Source organism: Phlebotomus papatasi, chromosome 1, assembly GCF_024763615.1.
Source record: "Phlebotomus papatasi isolate M1 chromosome 1, Ppap_2.1, whole genome shotgun sequence".
Classification (NCBI taxonomy): Eukaryota; Metazoa; Arthropoda; class Insecta; order Diptera; family Psychodidae; genus Phlebotomus; species Phlebotomus papatasi.
Genome location: NC_077222.1, coordinates 57632638 through 57660623, shown reverse-complemented (window position 1 = coordinate 57660623; position 27986 = coordinate 57632638). Strand labels below are relative to the sequence as shown.

Sequence of the window (27986 nt, the reverse complement as noted above, 5' to 3'; positions counted from 1 at the left end):
CCAGAAATAATAACATTAATACCTCTAGCTACATCCGCAAAAAAAACCGTGTGACTATCATTATTTCTTAGTAGTCAAGCTGTGGTTACTGATCTTAGTGAGAAAAAAACATTTCAGTAAGATTTTTTGATACATTTACCATAAGTTAGTTCCTTCCCTATGAAAATGGTATTCATTAAAAATTAAAGCATAAACATTCAATTAATTCTTTTAGAGGCTATTATATGCTACTGACTACTAGCAATCTTATTCTGATCGATTCAAGTGGGAAAATCATGAAGAGAAAAATTTTATTGAACTTGTATGTCTCTCGGGGGGAAAAGACATAAATTGAAGAACAAGCAGTAAAATCGATCATTTGGCCATGGATCATAGATATAAAGCTTGTAAACAGTGTCTTTAGCAAAGATTTACAAAATTAAATCAGCTTTTATAGTGATTTTATAGTCTTTCGAAGTGAACGTATCTCTCTCTTCTGGAAGATATGAGAGTGGCTGAAAATATACCAGCCAGTGACTAATTATTGTCTGAGATAGAACTTAAAAAATATCGTCTGTTTGATGTTTTGAAACCATATCGATATAAATTTTTAGAATTCACATAGCAAAATTTACTACTAAAATTTTGATCAAATGTTTTGTAATTGTTGACGATAGAATCATCTATTGTTTGTCTTGGGTAATTTATTATGCTAATCTCTTATGCATTAAAGTTACATACCTGGTAAACATTTTGATGCTTCACCACAATTGCTGAATCAGATTATTTGTTGCTGAAGGAAGATTTTGACTGAAAGTTCAACACAAGTCGCTCTCACAATATAAATAACTTGAATAAATATTGATCATATTCGGAGTTGAGTTAATTTTCCGCTATATGGTAATCCAGAATGGAAGGAGTCTGAAAAGAAGGAGAGAAAAAAGAACTTGTTGATTTTACCTTTTTGGACAAAAAAATCTATCATCATTGGAAGTGAAAGAAGCCACACTAGTAAAATACGGTATATTAACCACTTTTCGCCACTTTAAATAAAAAAAAATTATTCAATTATAACTTTTCTAAGTTTGCTTCTTAATTGAACTTAAAGTTTATAATAGATTTCACAGAAACCATATCAGTGAATATTTGCAAGTGTCAGACTTCGACCGCATTAAAAAAAACAATTTTTAATAAATATAAAAATTTTCCACTTCATCGCCACCTTTGTAACCACAAGATTAAGATTTTTTTAAATGAAATATTAAGAAAAATAGAACAATCATACAAGTTAGGAGAGACATCCTGGAAGATTTTAAAAGTCTCTCTACAAGATTTTTTTACCTCTCGAATTCCACCGAGAAAGCAATATTATTATAATTTCTCCATTTTTGACTTCCTAAAATTTCCACCTTGCACTTCCCTTTCCCTTTCCGGGGTCATTTTTCATTTTTTTTTCACGCTGTTTATCTGTTTATTGTCCGTCTGTTTGTATGTTACCAGGGCTACAAGTTCCTATAAGAAAATACCGTTGAACCATTTTTAGTAAGAAGTTACCAAGATCACAAGCTAAAATGGATCTAGAAGTCATGTTTCGGCTCGTTAGAAAGGTTGTAGAATTTCTGACAAGTCTGAATCGGTTCCAATCGGCTTACTACTGATCTTTTGAATAATTTAGAAATCGATTCAAATCGGTTGTGAACCGGAAAACTTAAAAACGAATCGTGTAAAATAAATAATTGAAGTAACTTATTGCTTGTAAAGAACTGGTTGGTACGACTGATGCTTCAATCTTGTAGACTATCCTCTTCATTTTGTAATCAAAATAGATTTTATTTGAAACAATTATGAATAACATCAGGTAATATAAGATAAAGAGAAAGAAATGTTATCTATTGATATTCAAAATAGTATAAGGAAAGCCTTATGCCCAACGCACAATAATTTTTGTTTAGTAAACATGTTTTTGACATTTCAATGAGAGTAAGTGAGATCTAGATCTAGTCATCTCGCTCATACTCATGGAAAATTTTGAAAACATGTTTACAAACAAAAGTTATTGTGCGCTGGTCATTACGGAAAATATATTAAGAATGTGTGGAAAATTTTGGTTCTAGGGTAATTGTACCAAGTTCCGGATAGCTTGCAATTTCGGTCACATTTTTTGTTCCTCGAATTTCCATGAATTTTTAGTTTTTGCATACTCTAGCTGATGAGCAACAAAATGAGCTGAAACAGACATTGGAAGAATTCCGGAAGGACAAGGAACTATGAGAATTAAGGTGGCCGGAATAGGCCACCAATGCTATGTCTACATTTTTATCCATTTTAAGTTGTATTATAAGAATTATTTTAGAAAAAAATAAAACCATAAACTGTCTAGAAGGTTCCAAGCAAGACTCCTTTAAAAGAAGTCCTTACTCCTTAAAATCTAATTTATATTAAAAATATTACATTTCAAACTTAACTGTGTTATCACACTAAAAATTTAAATTTAATTAATTAAATTTTAAATTTAAATTTAATCAAATTTAATTAATTTATATTTAAAATTTTAATATAATTCACATTAATTGTCGCTGGTGAGAGTCCAAATGTGTGTGTAATTTGTGTGTTTGAATCATTTTATATTCAAAATTTGATCTATTTGTTAGTAAAAAGGTAGACTTGGCCCGCAAAATTTGATATAAATTGATTTATAGCATTAATGCGAAAAATTAATGCGATTTTCTCTTTAATTTTTTAATGTGAAAAATATTTATGCTTTAGGTAAATTTAAACTTATTTTTGCAGGCCAAGTTCACTTCTTTATCAATAAATAGAAAAACCCCAAATATTAAGTTAAGTGACTCAAAGACACAAATAACATATTTGGACGCTCACAAGCGACAATTAATGTGAATCACACTAAAATTTTAATGTGTAAGTGTGATAACGCCGTAAGACTTTGATGCCTGCATGCAACTATGCCGAAATTTGGAACACTTACCCTATTTGAAGGTTTCTAATTTAATGATATCACTTAAACTTCTTAAAAAATTTGTTTTAATATTTAATGAGATATTTAGTAAACTTAAATTATTTCTGAAAAGTCAAATTGAAATGTGAAATCAATTCAATAGCTTCATCTCATTGGTGGAAACAAGTTTCCAACCAAAAAAAATGTAAAACCTAAAATGTTTTTCCTTGGCCTTTAATTTTAATTTTTCTTCATACCAAAGGCAAGAAAAATTTGTTTTAAATAAGAAAAAGAATTTTCACAATTACTTCATGAAAAATTGTCAGAAATGATACAAGAAAACAGAAATCTTTAATGAATAGAGGAAAGCGCGCTACCTTCGGGCGACTTAAGCTTTGAACAACTCATCTTTTCAATATGTCTAACAAATTTGATCCATTATAACATTATATTTTAATAGTAGCCCAATTCCTAAAATTCCTTAAAATAACCATGAGCCAAATCCATTAAGAACGTAGAAAAAACATTGACTTGTCCAAAGCTTGAGTCATCCAAAGGTAGCGCGCTTTCCCGTAATGGAAAATGTTTCTTAGTAACATCACGCCGTTCCAACATTTCCAATCCCTTTTAAGAATGTCAATAATTTTTATCAAACAAAAGAAATTTTTTAATTTATAAATACAAAAGTACTCACAAGATTTTTAAGATTATGCAGTGATAGCGCTTGATAGACTTTTCTGTACAATTTGATACATTTTTAAAACTTCCCCAAACTCTTAAACTTTCAAAATACTTAAAATGAAATTTTCAAGTGTTAAATTGCCAAAATGTTAAGTTTTAAATACAATATTTTTAATACAAATTGTTTTTTTTTTGTTACCTCTCTTTAAAAAGTGATGCTTGGAAGCTTATAGATAGTTTATCGTCTTTATTTCTTCTAAAAACATTCTTGATAAACTTTAAAATAAATAAAAATATAGATATAGCTTTGGGTAATATTACGGCCACCTTGATCCTCGTAGTTTCCTGCCCTTCCGGAATTCTTCCAAAGTCTTTTTCACATAATCTTGATTGTCGAAGCGACATTTTTTGTTTTTATTGCATTGTATAATCTCTAGAGTATGTAAGAACTAAAAATTCATGAAAATTTGAAGAGCGAAGTGGCCAAAATTGCAAGCTGGCCGAAATTTGATACAGGTCCTAGTTCTAGGAAGAGAAATCTCTTAAATCACATTACTCAAAGTGGCAGAAAGTCGCTAGATCACTCTATATATTTAGGTATTTTTGCAGACTCTGTTAGGATGACTTTTGTGCAAAATGTATTTGGGGCTTAAAGCGATCTGTTCGAGTCTCTCGCCTTCCAATCCCGCGGAATGTCGCAGAGGATTATGCACGTAAGATGACTAGAGTGAAGAAGCCTTTTTTGTGGGGAAACAATACACTTTGGGAATTGTCATTGATTGTTAAATGTGCGGGAGGCTCAAGTTCTTCGCATATACCACATTGGTATGCTCAAGCGACGGGGGGTCTCTCGACAATAATTCGACCTGCTTCCCAGTTTCTGTGTTTATCGTGTATCCCCCCAACAACTATTCCAATTTCAATTGATTGTTTCACTTCGTGTTCGATTCTTTGTTTTGAATTATTTATGCAATGGAAAATGAAATAAGAAATGCATTCAAAACGGCCGTACAGTACCGTATATTGTGGCCTCTTTTCCCTTTAATCCTTCTTCATCCTTCTCTTTCTCCCTCGCGCTTATCTCAAAATTTGCCTCACTTAGGAGCATAAGAATGAGCCTAAAATATTATATATATATTTATTTTTTAGCTTTTGTGTGCAAAAAAAATTCTGCATTTATATCTTATATGATAATTTTTGTCTTCTTCATATTTCCTTTTTACTATTCACCAAATGCACAATATTTTCCAACAAACAATGCTGTTGTAAAACAGACGATTTAAACTTTTATTTTCCACTGATTCTTATGCGAATGAAGAAAATAAAAACGTTAAAAGCAAGGATTTTTTCTCCCTATCTCTCAATATATCACCGATTTTGTTGATAAAAATATAAAATTTTATTAAAAAAAAGAAAATACATAAGAAGTCGGTGGGAAAAACATATTTTTTTTTTAATAACGTCACTGGAAGAATTTGTCAAGGAGTCATTCCCACTCCACCATTCTACTGATCCCACAAATTGAAGGAATAGGAGAGACATTATTTATGCACATATATTTACGATATTGCACAAAATGCACCACAATCTCCCGGTGAAATTGCTGGTGGAAACAGAAGAACATTCTTGGTACAGTTCTACGCGGGAGGTACAGTGTTTTATGAAATATTACCGATTGTCCAGAACAAAAGAGAGTATTATGATATTATATAAGAAAAACAGACGAGTGAAATAAAGCTCTTGGAGGATATTCTTCCAGTCATATTGTTCCTTATATTTTCACTTTTTACACACATCACACACAGTAAGATATTCAATGTGAAAACAATCAGTGAAACTATTGTTAATTGTTGCCAACAACCTAATTGCGCACCCCTATTTTTCGCCTCAACAATTCAACAGTCGAGATATATCCATTGAGAATTCTCAAATTACCTTTTGATTTTCTGTGCTTTATTTTTTCTTTTTTGATAAAAAGAAATTATTACACATATTGAGAAAACAATAGAGCTTCTTAGAGTGTCGTTGTGTAGTTGAATTATTGAGCTTTTTATGTATAATTTCCATTGAAAAATAAATTTATTAAAGCGTCACTTCATTTAAAAAGGATTCATACTGGCTTTTCTTAGTTCTTTGATGTACAAAATAAACAAAAAAGTTATAAAGGCCTACAAATGAACATTTAACTCAGCGATCGAAGATTAATAAATAGTAACAACTTTGCAGTTTCATTAGGAAGATGCATTTAATAAAAACTCAAAGTAGTTTTCTCAATCTGCTATCTAAATGAAAGTTATTATCAAAAGAAAGGAGTTTTGGACTGTTCCGGAGAATACTGTTAAGCTCAATAGAAAAAAACCTCAACCAGTGCATTGAAAACTTTTTGTAACTACTTCTGTGTTCGCAGCCTACATAGCATTATGGCACCTCTCAATGCCAGTAAGAACTGCAAAATTAAAATATTTTTTGTAAACTTTGATGGGGTCACCTAAACAATATTAAAACTTCTAAAGAGAAATTGGAGAACTGAAGGTGCCACGCATTTTCAATTCATGAGAGTGAACCGTCCACGGTGTTTGATGCTCACTCACTGAAGACTGAGGACAGTAGTTACCTAACAACAAGAGTCTCTAAAGCTATCTTTCAGTACCCATGAGAGATTAGGCTTGTCAAAGGAATAAAGGATTAGGATTAGTGGGATACCTCTATCGAATGGGTTGACATGTGTCGAATAGGCCGTACGCTTCGCATTTATAAGTATCTCATATTGCAATTCTCAATATTGCAATATGAATGAAGAACGAAAATTAACTCAATGTGGCATTAAGTGATATATTGGCACTAAAGCGTGCAACTAATGAGGAAGATTTAGTGTTCGAGCCGGACAACTCCTGGCGCAATCCAGAAACTTTTCTCATTCTGGTAAACGTACATCCCAATATTCGTATTTTTCTCTAAGAGAGTCGTCTTACTTCAGCAAAAAGTTAAAATATGTAGAATCACATCAAAACTTCAATTGTGATACCTCAAACTGTTTGGCCTCTATGATGTAGACGCACTTATGACTTAAGTCCAGAAACGGCTTAGTTAGTGGGAAACTGATAAGTATTCAATCTAATCATTATTTTAATTATAACTACGTTAAGCCATCTCTTGGCTTAAGTCGTAAGTGTGTCTGGGGCATTAAGATCGTAATAACTTTTCGTATAAAATGACTAATAGCAAAATTAATAAGAGGCATTTCACTAGCATTTCAGAAAATTCCTTATCGCGCTTTATTACATTATGTGTGTGACGATTTTAACCTTCTAACAGTATTTTCTTTAATATGCGAAAAAGTTCTAAAACAATGTTTTCTAGGATAATTATGATCGAATAAAGTCGAAAAATCATCCATTCTTCATTATCTCTTTTAGATCAAGCTCTAAAATTTCACATTTTTACTTTTTCAATTTTTTTAAATAAAATATACAAAGTAGAATGAGATATCTTTCAGTAAAAATTAAATTTATTTTAGTCAGATAACTTTAAATCGATATTTTTCTTCAAATTGGAAATGAGTTTTTTTGCACAAATATTTTTAGTTGCGTTTTTCTCCGATCTGTCGCTGTCACACAAAACTGGAAATAGCAACTATACGAAGAGTCGAAATGAGTTCAAACTTTCAAAAGATGTTAGACTTTTACCGAGGACACTATAGCACTTTCAATTTTAAACAAATAAAATCTTTGTAATCGCAGTAAATGTGATTTTTGTGAAGACCGTATTGAGACGGTCTTACCTGATAGACAGTTAACTGATTTCGACTTATTAGTATTTCATGTCAAGATATTTATTCAACATTCATTCTCTTTAATACAGTAAACTCTCGCTAATTCGGCTCTTTTAAGATCGGACTACTGTTTAATTCGGGCAGCAGTTAAATTTGAAAAAAAACAGTTTATTGACATTTTCCAGGTTTGATTCTGATTATTAAATGAAGCAAATATGATCAAATTTGCCACGGTTTGTCTTAGTTGTGATATGATTTTGCATTATTAAGAGGTTTTCATGAGATTTATAATAAATATGAGTACGTAAACTTAATGTGACTATGCATATGAATAAAAGATTGTTACATTTCAAACAGTTTACCGCCCGAATTTCTCTCTAATTCGGGTGTCATATCGGTCCCAAATGCCCAAATTTGAGAGAGCCTACTGTAATCTCAAGAGCTTTCTTTAAAATATTTTTGCAGAAACATTTTGACAGGCTTGCAGAGTAGGGGAAAGTACTCTCCCTTCGAACGTTCATGGCTTCGAATAATGCGAATTTTCTTTTAGTTTTCCTAGGAGACTTACTCATTTCTATTAAATATTATTTGGCTTATCATCAATTGTTGATAATTCCGTGATAATTTAGTGTAAATCTCTTATGAAAAGCCAAAGAATTTCACAATATTCGAAGGCATGAACGTTCGAAGGGAGAGCACTTTCCCCTAAACGAAATTTTTTTATTACTTTAGTAGTCAAAGAACGTTAAAGTGTAATTTTTTAAGTGAAAATTTTGTAACCATGCTAAATAAAGATTAAACCCATTTCCATAAGTATTTATATTTTTTATTGGGAAAATTTAATTTTTTATGGCTCGGACATAACTTTTAGATCAGGAAAATTTCATAAATCACAATTAATTTCTCTTTCTTTCTCAAAAGATTTGCATAAGTCTATTCCACTTTTTTGGTTTCAAAGTTGGACTGAACCAAATTTAGATAAAAGTATACATATGCAAAGCTTTTAAGATTTGAAAAAGTTACTCAAAATGGTCAAATACGTGCAACTAACTTAATGTAATCCGGTTATTTTTAGTTTATGTTATTTGGGAGGCAAATGATGAGTTTGCACATTTTTAAAGTTTTCAATGGTCAATATTTGCATATAAATATGAAGATAAATAATAAGAAATAATGTGTTTTTTGATAATTTAAAATTTAGGTTAAAACAGGCATGTTATAAGACGTTAAAAGAAAGCAAATCGGCCAGTTATAATGCCGAAATGAATCTACATCAATAAATTTATAATTTGGATGGAAAATCACGACCATTGTGAGCAACCTTTTGAAATGAGGCAACAAACTTTTCAAAAAAACATGAATTAATATTTTCCAAATGTATAAAGAAGATCTACGGATCACAAGTAACTCATTTGAGAAAAATAAAAATTTTAAAGTTTTTTTTTCAATCATTTTTCCACCTGTTTTCCCGTACATATATGAGGCAACAAACTTTTGACACCTACTGTATGTGGATCAGAATGCAATCAAAAATGCGATAACTTTTATTTAACTAAAAAATACGACTACTTTCAGTTAACTAACTAAAATGTATCGTACTTTTGACTGTTTTCCGATCCACATACACATTCAAAATATAGTAAAACTTTGAAAAATGTTTCTAACAAAGAAATTTAGTAATTAATTAAACAATTATTGATATTAATAATAATTTTTGAAATACTCAATTTTCTTCAATAACTTTAAAAGGGTGCTATCGATATTATAAATCTTTTTTCACACAACTTTTCGACATCTGAATAAAGTAAGAAAATTAAATATGCGAATGGATTGTTTTTTTTTATTCTTCGTCTATTAGACGCTACTATCTATATATCACGGTTAAGGATATTGAAAAGTATTGCATAATTTTAATTTTAAAGCTAATAAAAAATAAGTCTGAGCACTTAATAATGCAATCATTTGTTAGATGAAAACATATCATATTATACTTTCTTAAATATTATTTTAAGAAAATTATTTTTGAAAAGTTCTATAAGGCGTTTAAAGTTTGAATAGAATTCAAAAAGAAAACATTGTCAAAAATTCTTCTTAAAATTTTAAATATTCCTACAAACTTTTGATATTTTTTTTCGAGGGAAAGCTCCAGAATAATTGCCCAATTTTCTTTCATTGATGTTACTGTAATAGCTGTTAATATGAAATAATAATATAAAAATTCCTCTTATTTTTTTTTAGAGTGCGCGCAAAAAATGTACTTAAACTGTTTAAATTTAACAATTTACAAAAACAATTTTCATTTCTTTTACGCAATGCAAATGTGTTTTTTTTTTGGGAGTAGCCGATATATTTTTTGCTCGTTTGCTACTGTGCGCTTTTTTCCGTAGTAATCTAAAAGATCAGGGGAAGCACGACGATCACTTTCAAATGTAACAACATTTATAAATAAATCTTTAAAAAAATTAATAGAAAATAAATTAGTGTTATACCTTATTCTAGGTAATCCGAATACAATCATAAATGCACTGTTTTGTTTTCTTTAAAAAATAAAATAAAACTGCACGATCACAAGTTTTTTTTCACTGATCTTGTTCAATTGTAAACTTATTATTCAAGATCATTACAACACATAAATCTTGCTACAAAATTTCTTGGTAGAAAAACTATCCTTTATGAACATTTCAAAAAAAAAAATTCTTGGAAATCCCGTAAGATCACTTACACTGATCACTTATATTACGAATTCTAAAAGAAATGCCACAAAAAAAACTTAAAAAATAGAGATGTTTATTTAAATAATTAAAATATGTTATTAATCACGAGAGTTTTTGATAAGTCCAGCATGTTTCTGATTGAGAGAGGATCACGTAATACTATTGGTGATCTTTCACTCATGAAGCACTTCTCACCGGTACTACTGCTCATAGCCGACTGGCGCGAAGCACTTGATCGCCTCATGCCCAATAGTACGAAGAGACAAGCGTAAGAAGAAGGCATGGACAGAGACTCCAAGAGAGGTGGAATTTTAACCATACACATTATAGCAATTGTATGGGAAACTTTTGAATAATAGTGGGGCTCTTTGAGGAATAAATAGTTGTCTCACTCCAACCAATTTGCTTCTTAACCGTTTCATATTAAATCATCTTTTAAAATTTACAAAGTTTTTACTAAGGGATATAATTCGGAAATTCTCGTAGTATATAAAGAACATCCAAATACGTTCAATTGAAAAATTGTCCTGCTTCTGAGGATGACTTTCACACCATAAAAAATTACTTTCTTAATCACGCGATAAGAATTATATCTAGGGTGCGTGAAACCATTTTGCAGGGCAAACAAATCGTGAGATCACTTAGGCTATCTCATTTGAAATTAATCCTACAATTTTCTGTAATTGCACCCAAGATTCTATTCTTCCCACGATCATCCTACGCCCCCTCAAGATCACCCCAAAAACAAAACATCCACTATGGATATCATTGAGAGAAAACAGAAACCCTCAAGTCATCACAGTTTTTTTTTCCTTCTTCATCCCAATTTACTCTACTATTTGTCATTTCTCCTGAATCTTCACCGAGTAGAGCCCCAATGTGACCATTTTCGGAATGAGACAACACGATTATGGGCGGATCGCGTGTGTTCCAATAGCCTAACGTCGTCTCGTTTATTGGTGGCTTGCGCTAAGTAAAGAAATTATTTCAATCCACCAGAAACTGGGCTCAACATCAAGTGCTTTATGACTTTAGCAAATTATTGAGAGTCGTTAAAGTATATTTAACCCAGCAATTTTTATCAATTATTAATACATTTATGGATGCACCGACTGAACTGCACTTGGTGATGCTTCTAAAGTGAATTTAAAATACATATTGATTTGGAAGAATTCACATTGTGGCGTCAGTGAGAGGTAATGAGGCAATATTTTCATACTTGAGAAATAATTGAGTTATAAAACAATTAGCGTACTAATTGTGATACTGCAGAAAATTGCTGTTTAAGAATGAATTCAGACAATTAGCCTGGAATTTAAGAAAAATAAATGAAAACATAAAATTGAGGTTGAATTACAGGATCAGGAGAAGCGATTAAAATCTTATAATTTTCGAGTCATTAAATCAAATTTTGATATTTTCTTCAATGAGTATTCCAGGGTTCTAATAATTATCGCAAAAAAAAAATATTTTTTTTTTAAATTTTGAATTGGATAATAATCAAATTATACAACATTACAGGGATGGGGTTGTCAATAGCAATCTCTCTGTGAGGTAAAGCGCACTGGATGTAATTCAAACATATTTAATACTAAAAGTTTCTGGTAACTTTCCTTAGTTCCTCGTAAGGATTAAACCCCTGGACACTTTCAGCATAGACCGAGTACTCTACTATTAAATCCATTTTATGCAAATAACGATTGTTATTCTGTGTAGATTTTGGCTATTTTTGGCACGTTTAATAATGAACCCAGATTAATCGAGCCAAAGGGGAAGTGGAGCAACATTGAATTGGAGTAGGGGAAAGTACTCTCCCTTCGAACGTTCATACCATCAAATAATGTGAATTTTCTTTTAGTTTTCCTAAGAGACTTCACATTATTAACACGTAACTATATAATTGATGATAAGCTAACTAAAATTCAATAGAAATCTGTAAGTCTCTTAGGAAAGATGAAAGAAAATTTACATTATTCGAAGGCATGAATGTTCGAAGGGAGAGTACTTTCCCCTATTTTTGAAATTTTTGACTTCTTTCTCCTATTTTTAAAATGATAATCTAATTTAGTTATACACGTGGTTTATTGAGCTAAATTATATCATAGTCAGGTAAGGTTCCATAAAAAAAAAATTAGGGGAAAACGGCCCAATTTTAAAGCCGCACAAATTCGAGGGTACCCCACTTCCCCTATAATTTCTTCGAAAATTTGATATGCAGCAGGTTGCTTTGGAAAAGTATATGTCAATATTACTTCTTAATTATTGTATTAATTTAAAAAAGGGAGTAAGGGCTATTTTGAGCTGTGGGACTATATGGATATTACGATTTTTTTTTGCATATTTTTAACCCTTTAAGGACGATTGGAACACCGGTGTCCCATAAAGAAAATAATTTTTCCTGACCCCCTAAAGTTATTTTTTTCTAATGTTTGTATATAATTGCAAAGAAGAAGGTTGGATTATTATGCTCAGCGCACAATAAGTTTTGTTTATAAACATGTTTTCAAAATTTCCCATGAGAATGAGCGAGATGACTAGATCTAGATCTCACTCACTCTCATTGAAATGTCGAAAACATGTTTACTAAACAAAAGTTATTGTACGTTGGGCATTATAGGATATTTTTTGCAAGTCTCCAGCTATTTGCTATAGGGTAAGTGTGCCAAATTTCGGCATAGTTGCATGCAAGCGTCAAAGTCTCAAGTTTGAAATGTAATATTTTAAATACAAATTGACTTTTTTATTCTTTCTTCTGAAAGAGTGTTGCATGGAACCTTGTAAAAAGTTTGCCGTCTTTATTTACTCTAAAATCATTCTTAATACATTTTAGAATGAATAAAAATATAGACATAGCTTTCGTACCCTATTTCGGCCACCTTCATTCTCATAGTTCCTTGCCCTTCGGGAATTCTTCCAATATCTTTTTCACGTCATCTCGTTTGTCAAAGCTACTTTTTTTTGTTATTCTACTGCATTGTATAATCTTTAGAGTACGTAAAATCTAAAAGTTCATGGAATTCGAGGAACAAAACAGGTGGCCGAAATTGCAAGCTGGCCGGAATTAGGCACACTTACCCTACATTACTTTAAATTTCAGTTTTCTTTACTTAATTTTTTTGGCTATTTTTGACCCTATCGTTCATAGAGACAAAAAATACATCGAATCAGACTCTGTTGGACTTCCCAAGGTTAGATTTAAGACGTTTCACAAGTTTTGCTTATCGGTTTAATTTTTATTGCTGATTTTCGGTCAGCAAAAACTGTCTCGTCGTTAAAGGGTTAAAGGAAGCTGGGCCTTACAACTATGTTATTTAGTTTCAAAATTGTTTTGTAGAGCTAAATCACTTTACGTTAAAGCCCAATTTCCTTTAAAAATATGCGAAAAATCCCAATTCGATTTAGTGCCACCTCCCCTTAAATTCAATGTTACGGACACGTTTTTAACCCGAGAACCCGAGAAAATGATTCTCACTGTTTCGTCATTTGAAAACCCTGGTTTAAAAAAAAATAGTTTTTAAAAAAGTTGCAAAGTTCTGGATTCTGGTCAAACCACCAAACTCAATTTGACCTTTGAAAACTGTAACTATTTCAAAAATTGATGGAGAAATAAAAAAATTGGATTAACAAAGATACTTAAAAAATTGAATTTCTATTTTCTTCTTTTTCTTAGAAATATTTAATATATTTCTTTTTAAGAATTCGGACCATGGGATATCCGGCAAGACAACTTTACTGTTTTATTCATCTGTTTCAACCTTACTTTTTTTTCCTAAAGTTTGGGTTCTCAATAAAAAAATCATGATGAGAAATAATTTTTCCGATACAAAAGAACTTAGTAATGAGCCTTAAAAGATATAATGATTCCGAGAGAAGTGCAAAATAATATATCTATATTTGGATTACAAAGATCGATCATCTGTACCTAATTCTAACGTTCGAAACATAGTTTCAAAAATCTAATGAAAAATATAATATATGTAGATAAATTTATTATTATTATTATTAAATTTTTAAGTTTTTGTTAATATCGCCTTTGGTTTTGTGTGCTAAGTGAATTCGATTTACAATAGATTAAAATAATACCGTAGATGCGGGTGACTTTGTCCTCCATGGGTGACAATGGCCCCCTTCTGTTCGTAAACTTTTCTTTAATTCTAATGTTCAAGAACGGTTCTCATCGATAATACATGGTAGATTGCATCAACCCTGCTTAAGTGCTAGAATTAAAGACAAGCTTACAAACAGAAAGGGGTCAAAATCACCCACGGAGGACCAGCCACCCGCATTTACGGTACTTAAAAATTTTGATGAATTAGCATAGCCTCTGTGGAGACTGAAAAAATCTGCTTCTCCGAAAAAAAGGCTTTTTTTTAAAGTGTTTTAAGTTTTAACTAAACTCCTGCAAAAATCATCTTTAATTTGGCTATCTAATAACGAATAAGCATATTTTTATAATTCTAAACACCAAAAAAATTGTCGTTAGAGTTTCAAAAGACGCGAAAAACTTAACCCTTTAAGAACGAATGTATGATTATCTAATGACCTACACACTAGCACAAAAATTTGCTCAAATTTGGCGTCATCCTCGCTTCGTTGGTGACGGGTGACTGAGTGTGAGAGGAAGGGATACGATTTTATACTAGACAAGCTATTTTTTGGAACAAATTCGTTACTAATATTGGGTATCTTTTTGTTTCTCCTAGAAGGTACAAATTTATTCCAAAAATTTTCGGTGTCCGTGGACGAGCTACGTTTTGGAACAAATTCATTACTACTATTGATTATCTTTTTGAGTCACGTAAAATGAACAAAATTGTGCCAATAATTATGGTGTCCGTGGACGAGCTATTTTTTGTAACAAATAGGGGAAAGGCTCATAATTTTGTCCAGTTTCTTATTTTGGACACTTTGAGGATAACATTGGACACTAAAAATAAATTGATTAAAATTATGGATTTTTATTCCAATATTTGATGAACAATGAATTCTATCTAAATATTTGTTCTTTTTGGAAGATTTTGATACTAAATACGTTAAATTTTGAATATGATTTGAGTTGAAATTGCTTTGTTGAAAATTCAGTGTGAGCAATTGCTTACGAGAAATATGACAGAACTTCGTGTTTACTTATGTCTTATTAGCTGTGGTGAAGTACTAACAATGTTTCCTCGCTTTTCTTGAGTGATATTATTGAATATTCATTGAATATTGTGTTGATTCACGTTACTGATGATTTGTACATTTGACCTGAAGTGAGATTTGCCTTGTGAATTAGATTTTTCGTGTGAAAAATGGGAAATTTTCTAAGACATTACCCAGTGAGTTGACACTCCTTATTTTGGACAGGTGTTTTTCTCACGAAATTTCGTGAAGTTTTAGCTTTTGTGATGACTAGGTTGGACAAATGCCTGGAGAAACAAAGGAGCATCATCTCTACGAAAGAGATGTAGCGAGAAATGCCTTGAAAGGCTCCCGGAAAGGCCAGGGAATGAGCGAATCTGCACGTACTTGGAGTATCGAAGTCAACTCACTTTAATGAATGATATGGAAAGTTTCCGGGCTTCTGTGACATTCTACGTTTCCCTTACATGAACAGGAAGAGGACTTGGTAAGATTGGTTCATCAAATGAAGAACAATGGGCATCCTATTGAGGCGGATTAGCTGTCCAAATTTACAGTCAAGTTGTAAAAATTAATAACCAAGTTGTGCAAAATAAGAGCCAAAGTCACCTCTACATATCAATTCATTTTTAAACGTATTAAAACTAATTTTAATAAAAATAAGACGATAAATAGCTTGCCAAGTTTCTAAACAACCCTTCTGAAAAGAGAGTAACAAGAAATGTCAATTAGTATAGAAAATATCGCACTTCAAACTTGGAACTTCGATGCTTATAAGCAGACTGTCCAAAATTATGAGCCCTTACCCTATGTGCCGAAATTTTTTACCGTGTAGAGAAATTTATGTTCATATTGAATCAAATTCCCCACGCTTATGTAGGAAAAACTCTTCAATATGGACATAATTTTCTCCAGTGTATAGAGGCCTTAATATAGAGTTATGTCTTGCTCTATTTTTGACCACTTTGATCTTATAAACGATTAAAGCTTTATAATACGAAATAAGATCAATTGTTAAATATATTCTAAATAAAAACAAATCAAGGAACAATAAACAATAAAAAGTGGTGGCAAAGCGTCCCCTGCTTTGCGAAATGCTCGAATCCGTGACTTAAATGCCATACCTCAAAAATAATTCCACACTATTGCAACATGTTCAGCCTCATTAGATACCTATTCAGAGACCTATCCATTAAGTTCAAACATGATGCCGTTCAGATGAGAAATACGCTCTCTAGAACCATTTTAACATTTGACCTTGAAAACCCGTTATTAGGAATGATTCACAAGTGTTTTCAATATAACAAAAAGGTACTGACCTCCAATTGACTATTACTTTTCTTTAAGAAAAGTGCAGTTCAGCTTTATCCTAATGTAAATAAAGTTTAATTGAACATCTGTATTCGTTTTAAAGGGCTCGCAATGGGTTTACATGGATTTTCTCTAAGTTTCAAGTTTTTTAATTCCATCTATTTCACCAAAAATTTTCTATCATTAAAGATATTTTAAATATCGCATTGAGATCTTTACTGCACTTTATTCCACAGGTCATAGGTCTGACAACCCTGTCTTTAAAAAAATGTTTGAAACTCTTGCTCGTTATACATTTTTTTATATTAAATTATTATTCCAAAATTTTATATTTTTGAAAACAATGCATGTCAACTGCGTCACACTCTCCTAAGTATTTTGCTGCTTTTACTGCTCGTACTCCACAGAGTATAATAATCCCTCGTTTCTGAGTTATATAAATATATATTTCGATTCCTTACGATTACTAAATTAAGGATTAAATTAAGGATTCATATTACGATTAAATTAAATTAAGATTTAAATTACGATTAGATTAAATTAATGAGTCATATTTTTGTGAAATTTTGGAAATCGGAAATTTCAAATTTTTTGATGTCACACTGTTTGTCCGTCTATCCGTCACCACACCTAAAAGCCAAACAGTTAGAGATAGAGACTTGGGATCTGCGAGGACTCCCCCCCTATAAGTCGACCCAAGGATCGTTAACATGCCTCTCATTTTCCCCCATTTCTTCCCATCCTCTCCAAAACCATGTTTTGAGTGATTGCTCGAAAACGCATCGTGCGATTTTTTTCATTTTTGGGTAGGGCTTACCCAAGCGGACATTTTGTCCTTATACGAAAATACCGTTGAGCCATTTCTAATAACGTATTTCAAGCTATTTTAACGTATTTCTGATCAGAATGATATCATGTTTGGGCTAGTTAGAAAGGTCTTGGAATATCCGGCAAGACCGAACATGTTCCAATTGGTTATGAACCGATAAGCAATTTTTGTCCGAAAATCAGTTTGGGACTCTTAAAACTATTTTGGAGGACCTTTTAAGTGATACATGAATCGGTTCAAATCGCTTGAGAACCGATTGATGCGAAAGTACTTTTGAGATATAACATTTCAGTCTCGAGTACAAGCACTATACATAAAGCCTGGGACGCCTTGCTATTCCTTTTATTTTACTTTTTTTTATAGTTATAAAATGCAAAATCATTTAACCAATTCGCATATTTCCATCTTAATTACTAAGCGACTTTTGATATTTTATTTATGTGCAATAATTGATATCCGTATAATTATTGCAAAAATTTTTAATTACTTTAATCTTTCAGTGAGATAAAAAAAAAACCCAAAAAGAAAGAAAAATAATTTTGTTATTCTTTCCTAGCTTTTTCAAAAAATTATGCAAAGGTCTTGCACGAAGTTACTCACAGAGTTTGACAAGGTGCCGATTTTGGTAATATTTTCCTTCATTCTCTTTCCTGATTTGAATTCTGCGTGGAAAATTCTTTTCTTACATAGTTACACTATATAATTAACCCTTTAAAGACGAGACACTTTTTACGGACTGAAAATCAACAATAAAAATTAAACTGAGAAACATAATCAATGATAAGTCTTACATCTAACCTTGGAAAGTCCAACAGAGTCTGATTCGGTGTATTTTGTGCTTCTATGAATGATAGGGACAAAAATAGCCCAAAAATTTAAGTAATTTTTCTGACAATACCAATGAATAATATTTTTCGCTTTAATGAAAAATATTACGTATGAGTATTGTAGTTTTTATTGCCAAAAGGGTTTTGCTTAAAAAAAAAATTGGAAGTAAAAAAATAAATAAAATGAATTATGCATTTGAGAATTTAAAAATTCGCCATTTTTAACTTAAATATTTACTACATAGCAAATAGCTAGAGACTTGCAAAAAATATTTTAGATTACTTTAACCTTCTACTTTACAATTATGTAGAGACATAAGAAAAAAATAACTTTAGGTAGTCAGGAAAAAATATTTTCTTTATGGGACACCGGTGTTCCAATCGTCCTTAAAGGGTTAAATAATGTTTTTAATAAATTAATATGAAAAATTTAAATTTAGTAAACGGTTAGACCCATATTATTGATAACATTGTCCCGTTCCCCCTTAATAGATATTTTTTATCCTCCCGAAAATTATTTTTTAATCTGTAAGAAACAAGGGGGAGGTGGGGCTACTGATATATAATTTTTTAGCATTTTTCTAAAGAAAACTGAAATTTAAAGTAATGTAGGGTAAGTGTGCCATAATCCGGTCAGCTTGCAATTTCGGCCACCTTTTTTGTTCCTCGAATTTCCATGAATTTTTAGTTTTTACATACTCTAGAGATTATACAATGCAAAAGAATAACAAAAAATGTAGCTTAGACAAACGAGATAACGTGAAAAAGGCATTGGAAGAATTTCCGAAGGGCAAGGAACTATGAGAATGAAGGTGGCCGAAATAGAGCACCAAAGCTTTGTCTACATTTTTATTCATTTTAAAATATATTAAGAATGATTTTAAAGTGAATAAAGACGATAAACTGTCTACAAGGTTCTAAGCAACACCCTAAAGTAGAAGGAATGAAAAAAATCAATTTCTATTAAAGATATTACATTTCAAACTTGAGACTTTGGCGCTTGCATGCAACTATGCCGAAATTTGACACACTTACCCTAATTTGAATTATTATGGCGCTGGCACACCTTTTCAATTTAATGAAATTTAATCGATTGAAATTTTCTTCTTCCTCTTTTGTTTTACGTTTTGGCTGTCGGACTCAATTAGGTCCATATAGCCATTTCGTTCGCTCACTTTAAATTTTAATTTTTTTTCATTTATCACTTTATTTTATTTTCTAACGTTCACTGTTTTTTTTTTTTTTAAATTATTATATGCTCACTTTTTGTTTATTTAATGAATTAAAATATGTCTTCTTTGTCTTTTGATTTACTTTTCCATGAAATTTTTATGCTCACTTTTTCTTTTTTTTTATCCCATTATATCATTTACTCGTATCTGACTAATGCTTTGCACCCTTTGCACCTTGCACTGATTCCAAGCTCCACGTTAATCTATTTTCACCGTCATATTACCTATTTTGTGATCTTCTTGAGTTCTCCTATTTAATGTTTGAAGGCTTCCTCTGGTCTTGGCCACCAAGGTTTTCCTTCCGGTCTAAATAACTTTGTGCTCCCAGTTTATTGCTTCCTCTAGTATCTAGTTCTTTTCCAATATCATCTGGTTGTCCCCACATTGAAATCTGCAACACTTCTCGCCTGTGGAGGTTTTTCTGCTTGCTTTTGCATGGATTCATTGGGGACGCCGTCGGATTTAACCTCAAATTTTATTTCTCTTACTGATTTCACTCTGAATCTAATTTCCTTATAAATTTTTCTACTCAAATTTAATCATTGTGCTTTTAACTTTAATTTGGGCACTCATTTTATATGATATAGCACTAATTTTTATCAATATCATAATTTTCTTTATGCTCTGAATTCAATATGGACTTATCGTCGCGCTCTTTTTCGGACTCAGATTGAAATTTTACGTCTTACTCTTTCAAACTGAAATTATAGATACAGCTGTCTCTTTTCTGTCAAATGGAAATTGAAATTTCAATTTCAATTTTAAATTTCATTTGGCAGAAAGAGACAACTATATCTGATTTCAGTTTGAAAGAGAGGTAAAATTTCAATCGATTGAATTTCACTCAATTGAAAAGGTGTGCCAGCGCCATTACAATTACAATTGTGGATCTAAATTAAATTATAGTAAGGTCCAGCTTTCCTTAGAAATATGCGAAAAAATCGTATATCAATGTAGCCCCAGAGCTGAAACTAGCCCCATCTCCCCCTAATTTTAAAATATGACCATTTTATCTCAATTAATTCTGATACATTGTCTGAATGGGTTAAAAGTGAACGAAGATGTCGATCACATACAACAACCCTGTCGGCAAAGCAGATTCTGAGGAAAAATAAGTTTTGGAATTTGTACGAAAATCAACGTGAGATTCAAAAAATTACCAACAGAGGCATTGATGTCAATAAAGATAATGGAAAAGCGCGCGATTTCAATTGATTTTTTTAATATTCTCTCAAAAGAATCAAAGAAATTGCACTTTTATTTTAGGCAAATAGTTTATTTTAAAGTATACACAAAAAAAATCTAATAGAAGTTTGTCCTTACTGTTTCAAAATGAAGCATCTTGAACGAGAAATTCACATTTGTGTGTTGTAATTTGTAACAGGAAAAAAATCATTGTAAATCTAACCGGAGGGAGCAATAAAAAAAACTTATTCAAAGGATCGCCACGATTGCGAGAGAAAGAAGTTTCTTTTTTATTTATTTATGTAATTATTAACATCAATTTCGCAAAATATCATCTACAATGAAAAAATCGAGTCATCGAATAATCCGAATGCTAAATTCTACGCGTTGATTAAATGTTTTATATGAAAATGTTTTAATTTTTTTTCTTTTTATCATCTTGGTTGAAAATGTATTTCAAAATATCTCCGATTTCGGATATTTATTTCTCTTTTTTTTTATTTTTATAGCTTAAAAATATTGTTACCATTCGAGACAATAAATTATTTATTATTTTTATTTTTCTCAATATCTCTTTTCTTGTTAATCTCTCTGAAGATAAGGCAACACTCTTGTGACTCGACACGGTTCCTATTTTTCGACATTTTCACGACATTCAAATTGTTTTTTTTTATTGATTTTCATGGGTTGGATGGGGGCGCAATTGAGGTTTTTTCTATACTAAATCCGTAAATATTTCTCTCGTTTTCACGGGGCTATTTGCGAGACAAAGAGATTTGGCTATTTTTTTTCTTTTATAAATTGATAAATCACTAAAAAGAAGTTAAACTTGTCATGATCTTTAAGCTTCAGATTTATACTTTTGGATTTTATATAAATCTTTATATCAGGCGAAAAGTGACTGGTGCACTTTATTGATAAATTTTGCCATCGCCAATTATTTAATTTTCTAAATTTCTATCCTCCTAAAAAAGAAAAGTCCAGGAAACTTTGTGTTCCTGAACGAGCCAAAATATTATGGATGGGATTCATCCTGGAACATTCCACCATGCAAGATCTCTCGCCAAAATTACCGAGTTTTTTTTCATCTTTCTTTTTTTTATGTACAAAAATATCATTCCTCTCATCATTGCTCCATAATATAAAATCCAATCATTCACGCACAGCGATTATGCATGTTTTTTGATTGCGTCAAACATTCTTAATTTTAGCTACCCTGTTTTTTGTCTGATTGAGAAACACAAATCACTTTTCACCCAAAAAAAAAACCTTTTTTTTCTTTCTTCTCTTTTTTTAAATAAAATTAACGGAGTCTCCTAAAAGGGATTATATAAAAGGGTAAAGAAAATAAAAAGTAATTCTATAAATGTACCTTAAATACGGGGAAGGAAGGAGATGGGGGATTATGCTTAAAATTGAGAAAGCTCCTACATTTGCCTCCCGCTACCATCCTTTGCGGTGAGTTTATCGATGAGTTCCTGCAGAGGTGCCAGTTCACGTCTGTCGATCAGCTTGAATTCCTCCACGAAGAAGATGAAGTGCTTGAAGGATGTATTGAGGTGAGCCTCTTCGCCCAATCTTACCACTTCAGAAAAATGCTGATGGTAGATGTGGGCATAGACGCGGAACAGTCGTTTGAGTATCGTCTTGGCAATGGCCAGGAAATTCTTTGGAAATGGTACTCCAATTTTCGAGGGGAAAAGTGTCTCATCATCCAGCTGATCCTGTACCCATGTCATTAGGTAATCTATATACTTGGGGGCACTGCACTTTATTGGCTTCTTCACTGTCTGCCCATCTGCCCAGTGGTACTCATACTTTGGACCAGCAGACATTACCCCACAATTCTCCTCTGTACAGAATTCAGTCACCGTTCCGTACAGCATGTTGATCTGATTGAAAAAGTCCACAGCTGCAAGACACACCAAGGCCATTAGCCTCAACCCTCAAGCCCCCCACCCCCTGTGGAAAACTCACTGTTAACAGCCACCCATTCATTGAGATCCTCGCCATCGGGCAGAGCCACAGCATTCCTCAGATTTCCAGATCCTAGCGTTGCCGCCGCATGTTTCATTAGATCATACTGATGCGTCCCTTCGGGAATGTTCTTTTTTGGCTTGAAAGTCTTACTGGATCTGCTTCCACTGTAAATATTTATTTCCACATGAGGACACTTCCTCCGGAAAACAGAACATTTCCGCAAATCTCCATGCATTTGCATGGTTTTTCCTCCACCCAGACATCCATTCAAACAATCACAAAAACTCCACTCTAACTCCCTGAAAATTACTTTCTCCCCCTTGGAAGATCCTTCCCAGTCCACCCTTAACCCCCACGGAGCCCCAAAATCCTCAAAATCACCAAAAATATGCTGAAATATGTGGTATTTACACAAAGAGGCATTTTAAGGGGTACTTACAACAAGAAGCTCATTTCAATTGACTTTCTACCACCAGCACTTTAGATCCTATATCACGGTGTTCACGGAACGGTGCCAAGTAACTCCTAAATGCTATAAAAATCCTAAAAATTTCAATATTTTACAACAATGGTGACTGCAAAAGAGTGAAGAACAAAAAATTCCAAAGTGTCAGTTTGAAGTTTCTTCCGATTATTTTGCAAAAGCCATCGATATATCGAATATCACAGTAAATATCGAAATTTAAAAATTCAAATGAATTTTCTGTTGATAAAAGGGTGGAAAAAAGTGAATGGTGCAATGGTGCACAAACTGCACAAACAACACAAAAAGCTGAAAAACAATTTGGATTTAAAAGAGCTATCTAGATTTTTTTATATTAAATTATTTTTGTAAATAAATCACTGCAATTCGGCCTAGATAATTTTATTGTAAACGGACAAGATTAGCAAAAAAAAATTAAAAATCCTTAAAGAAAAGTATATACAGTAGACTCTCGCTCAGTCGGCTCTTTCTCAATCGGGCGGTAAAAATTTTGTTGACAATTTTCACGTTTAATTATGAAGCTAATTTGCTCAAATTCGCTGTAGTTCTTCCTATTTTATCGTGATTCTTTATAATTGAGCGCTTTTTATAGAATTTACAAAGGCTTTGACGCTCAATTCTATCGCTAAACCGGATGACATTTTGCCCCATATTCCCGATTGAGAGAGAGTCTACTGTAGGGGGTCTTGGGATAATAGGGGAGACTGGGGCAAAATTTGTCAAAACGAAAATTTCAATATTCACTACCACTATCCCACCCGGAAAATTCTGCAGAATTCTGTAGAAATTCGTCAGATTTGAAAATGTAACTGATGAAAATTCTGCAGAATTTCTACAGAAAATTTTATGAATTTGCGACATTTTCCTCAAGATGTCGTTCTGTCAAAATGGACTTGGAATATTTTCTCTGAAATTATTTATCAACTTGGTAGAATTTATAAACACGATTTTCATGATATATTTTATTTATATAAATACTGCGAGGGTATGCTGTCTATAGAGAAGGATTAAATAGCAGTATTAAACACACTCCTGACCGAAAATTCTGCATTTTTTGATAAATTGTATAAGAATTTTTTTGAGAACAAAAAAAATTTAACGATGTGATTTTCAGCTGAGGCCTTTAAAATTAAATATTATTTACGAAAAAAATATTCTTTTCATTTCATTAAGTATATTTTCTTTAATTTTTCCAATAAAATGTATATAGATTTGAAAGAACCGTCTCTGAAGCAGCGGTTAGGTGACGGGTGTGAGACTTCGCTTACACGAGACAAATTTTGATAGCTTTGGTTATTTGCCGTTACGATCGCTTGAAAAATTGCGGAATTGCAGAACAAAGTTTTGCTGGGTATTTTCTAAAATAAAAGAGACTGAGGCTTGAAATTTTTATTATAGGTAGCCTTCATGAACCTTCTTAAACTTACAAAGTTTCAAGGGATTCGAGGAAGGATTATGTAAAATAAAAAATAATGAAATTTTGAGCCCTATTTTTGAAATATTAGGCTTACAGAAAATATCAATACTGATTAGCTCAATTTGAGCACATTTCTCGTTAACATAGAGAAAAATTATCTTCGACAAAGTTGTAGAGGAATAAATTTCCTATAAAAATATGGCTATTTGATATTTTTAACGTTTGCGAGAGTAAAGCGTCACAAATTATCCGAAGACTGATAAAATTTGCCCCAGCAATTTTGAGAATCTCCACCAAATCGACTTTTAAAAAATGATTCGAAAATCACATTTCTTTCGAGATAGAGGAAAATAGTCTTCCGCAATGTTGTTGTAGAGCAGTAAATTTCCTTTAAGAAATATGCTCATTATAAAACGTTTGAATTTTCTCAGAGCTCGTGAAACAATTAAATATGCGTTTTGACAAGTTTTGCCCCAGTCTCCCCTACATATCGGGATTATGCGTAAGTTGGATTATGCAAACATTGTATGCATCTTATGTCCTATAGACACACTTAAAGCTTAAGCTGAGAGACGACTTAGTGGAAAATGATGGAAATGTACATTAACCATTATTTCTAATATAATTACGATAAGCCGTCTATCAGCTAATCCTCAGGTTTGTCAAGGCCCTTAGCCTATTAGTAGGAGCTCATTTATGAAATTATTATTATTAATCGTATCGAAACACTTTATTTCTATCTACAATGTAATCTTTACAGCGTGCTCGTGTTGGAAGAATCTAAGAATCTGCTGATCGTAGATCGCCTAGGAACACCTTCCTCGTAGTGTGGATGCTTCTTCCATGTTCCCGGAGTTTTTGGCCAGAGGCAGTGCTTTTATTACGTTATGTCACAGTGAAAATATCTTTTTCTAGAAGACATTCAGATCTTTGCACCAGGCGGAACTCGAACTCACAACTGTGAAAGTCGAGCCGGGGATTGATCCGCCCAAGAACCAATGGTCTTGCCTATTGCGCCGAGATCCCCATGAAATAATTTTTGATATAACCCCTAAATGTATGCAAATTTTTCGTGGCGGTAAATTTGAAATGCGTAATGGCTTCTACACACTAGAGAAATTTATGTCCATATTGAAGCAAATTCCCTACGCTTGTGTAGGAAAATCTCTTCAATATGGACATAAATTTCTCTAGTGTGTAGAGGCCATAACTTATGAACCGTTGGCGCTGAAAAAGCCTAAGAAATTGGCCCCAATTTTTTGCACATATTTTGAATATTGTACGGCGCAGCGTTTCCGCGTATTATAGTAAGGTGGATCGTTTTCCGAAGAATGTTACTTAAACGCTTATTTTTGGACTGATGAAATTCTTTTTTACCTCTTCTAAATCCATAGAATTATTCACTGTTTCATTCAGAAACATAATATAAAAAGAATTATCAAAAATATTAAAGAAAATTTATAAAATAATGATAATACTGAAATAAGTCAACATGCACTAATTGGGTCGCCTTTTCGCTAATTCACTTTTAATTAAACCTTTGGATTTAAAATATTTTTTTCACAAGGAAAAACAATAAATGTTTTCAATCAACGATCTGCATCAGCTGTCATTAGCGAAAATATCACTTCTGGAAAATTATTAGTGAAGAACCCAGCTGGCACAAGATTAAAATGTGTCGATTACACTCACTTATTTAATGGATAAAAATATTTTTTTCTTTTTCTCAAACTTGAATAGTTATATTATGTTACTGTAGTGACTATATTACGGAAATAAAAATTAAAATAATTTTAAGTGGATTAGTCATAAACATCGAAGCGCCCGGATTAGCCACTTGACTATATTTAAAAGAAAAAGAAGTCTCTTGAAGGTGTGCAAAAATGCATAAGCCGTTTCGCGTGCTTTTTCTCGGTTCCGAAAATATGCATAGGGGAGACTGGGGCACATGTGACCATTTTCGGTAGATGCGAATTTGAGGTGATTTTCCAAGGACACCGTGATTTTTTGGAAAATATTTCTTAGCTCATGTTTTACCCTTGGGTATAGGCAATTCGTCGAGGGTAATGCGGATGCTGGAAAACAATTGAGTTTTCCATAAAAATAAAATTTGTGTGTTTGTGCATTTTTCTCTTTTCACAAAATACCTGGGGTAGAAGTAAACACTTTCTGGGGAGGATGTAAACACCCTTTTTTCCACCCTTGAAATTAACTTTGCACCACTTTCGATTATTTTAATTACTTAAAAGATATATAAAGACTGCATATTTTTCAAAAAATCACGATACTTTTTACAAAGAATAATTAAAATAGCAAAAAAACTAAAAGCATGCATACCAAAGACATTTTTCAATGGATTTTCCCCATATTTTGACTTCATGTGACTTTTTATTGATCACAGTGCCACCAATTTTTTTTCGTAATCTATGAATTATAGATATTTCGCATGAAGGTCAATTTCCCGCTCTTTTACCTACTCATTTTGTGAAATTGAAATTGCCTGTTTACATCTACCCCAAATGCTGTTTTCTGACCAATTATTAATTCTTTTGAAATAATGAGAATCTCAATTTGTCTAGTAAATGCATAAATATAATCCTAAAAGATGTAGGAAAGAACTGGTATTGCTACATTTCGATTATTTTACACAATTTTTAATTTCCAGGTGGAAATCCAAATGACCAAAATAATTGAAATATCAACATTTTCGGGAAAAATGTTTTTTTATTTTTAAAGTATTAGGATTTTATTGACCAATTCATCTGTGGACATACATCCCCATGGTATCTATGAATGCTTATGGGTTTTATCCTCTGGAGTCTTAAAATTAATGAAAAAAATCACAGTGTTTACAACTACCCCAGTTTACTACTGCCCCAGTTCCCCCTAATCCCGAAACTCCCTGTATTCCACTAAAAAATTATATTTTGTCTAATAGAAATTTAGATCCTTAATTAAAAGCAGAGTTGAAGAGATAGATATCTGTGCCGTTTACGATTCACTCGAATGCCAATCTGCCGATGTTTTATAAAAATTGCGTCGATTTGCTGATTTCGCACGGTTTTGTCGATCTCGTGCCGATACATCAATCTCATGCCGGTTTTCCGATTCGGAAGAATTTCTGAGGAATTTTTGCATAATTTCTGTAGCATTTCCGCAGAATTTCTGCATAATGTTCATAGAAATTCTGCGGAAGTTCTGTAGAAATTCCGAATTAGTACAATATTTGAAATCAACTGAGATTTATTTCAATTATGATTTTACGTAACAGGCTGTCTTACCAAACCAAAAAAAATCTGATAAGGAAAGCTAGGAATTTCTAGGAAATCCTCTCGCATAAAGACTTTATTAGGATGTCTGTACAATTACAATTGTTCAACTGAAGTCATGACCATTTAATCCTCGAATAATCCCAAGGAGAAAGGGGAAAGAGCTTCCAAGTATACACCAATAAATATTCATGGAGTTCAACAAACCTCAAATTTGGTCACTTCCACT

At 32.1% G+C, this 27986-nt stretch overlaps 3 protein-coding genes across 5 annotated transcripts in view; all 3 read right to left on the bottom strand.

The window, feature by feature from the left end:
• Positions 1–22045, bottom strand: part of LOC129808061 (PAS domain-containing protein cky-1) — a 110679-nt gene extending 88634 nt beyond the window's left edge. For 2 of the 3 annotated variants that reach the window (XM_055857747.1, XM_055857763.1), the window contains exons 1-2: positions 21980–22045; positions 721–900 (exon numbers count right to left, since the gene is read on the bottom strand). In XM_055857747.1, the coding sequence (XP_055713722.1) occupies positions 721–731 (11 nt within the window). In that variant the 5' untranslated portion in view covers positions 732–900; positions 21980–22045. Of the gene's footprint in view, positions 1–720; positions 901–9877; positions 10399–21979 lie in introns of those variants that run through there. The other variant, XM_055857754.1, reaches the window with a different exon arrangement.
• The window catches only part of LOC129808738 (Kv channel-interacting protein 1), a 303848-nt gene that overhangs the window by 172945 nt on the left and 102917 nt on the right, over positions 1–27986 (bottom strand). The gene's annotated exons all lie outside the window — the stretch shown is intronic.
• Positions 20678–23215, bottom strand: LOC129808717 (MOB kinase activator-like 1). The gene is made up of 3 exons (XM_055858505.1): positions 23027–23215; positions 22585–22751; positions 20678–22519 (listed from the first exon to the last, which is right to left on the bottom strand). The coding sequence occupies exons 1-3, from the start codon at positions 23038–23040 to the stop codon at positions 22035–22037; spliced, it is 666 nt and encodes a 221-aa protein (XP_055714480.1). The 5' UTR covers positions 23041–23215; the 3' UTR covers positions 20678–22034.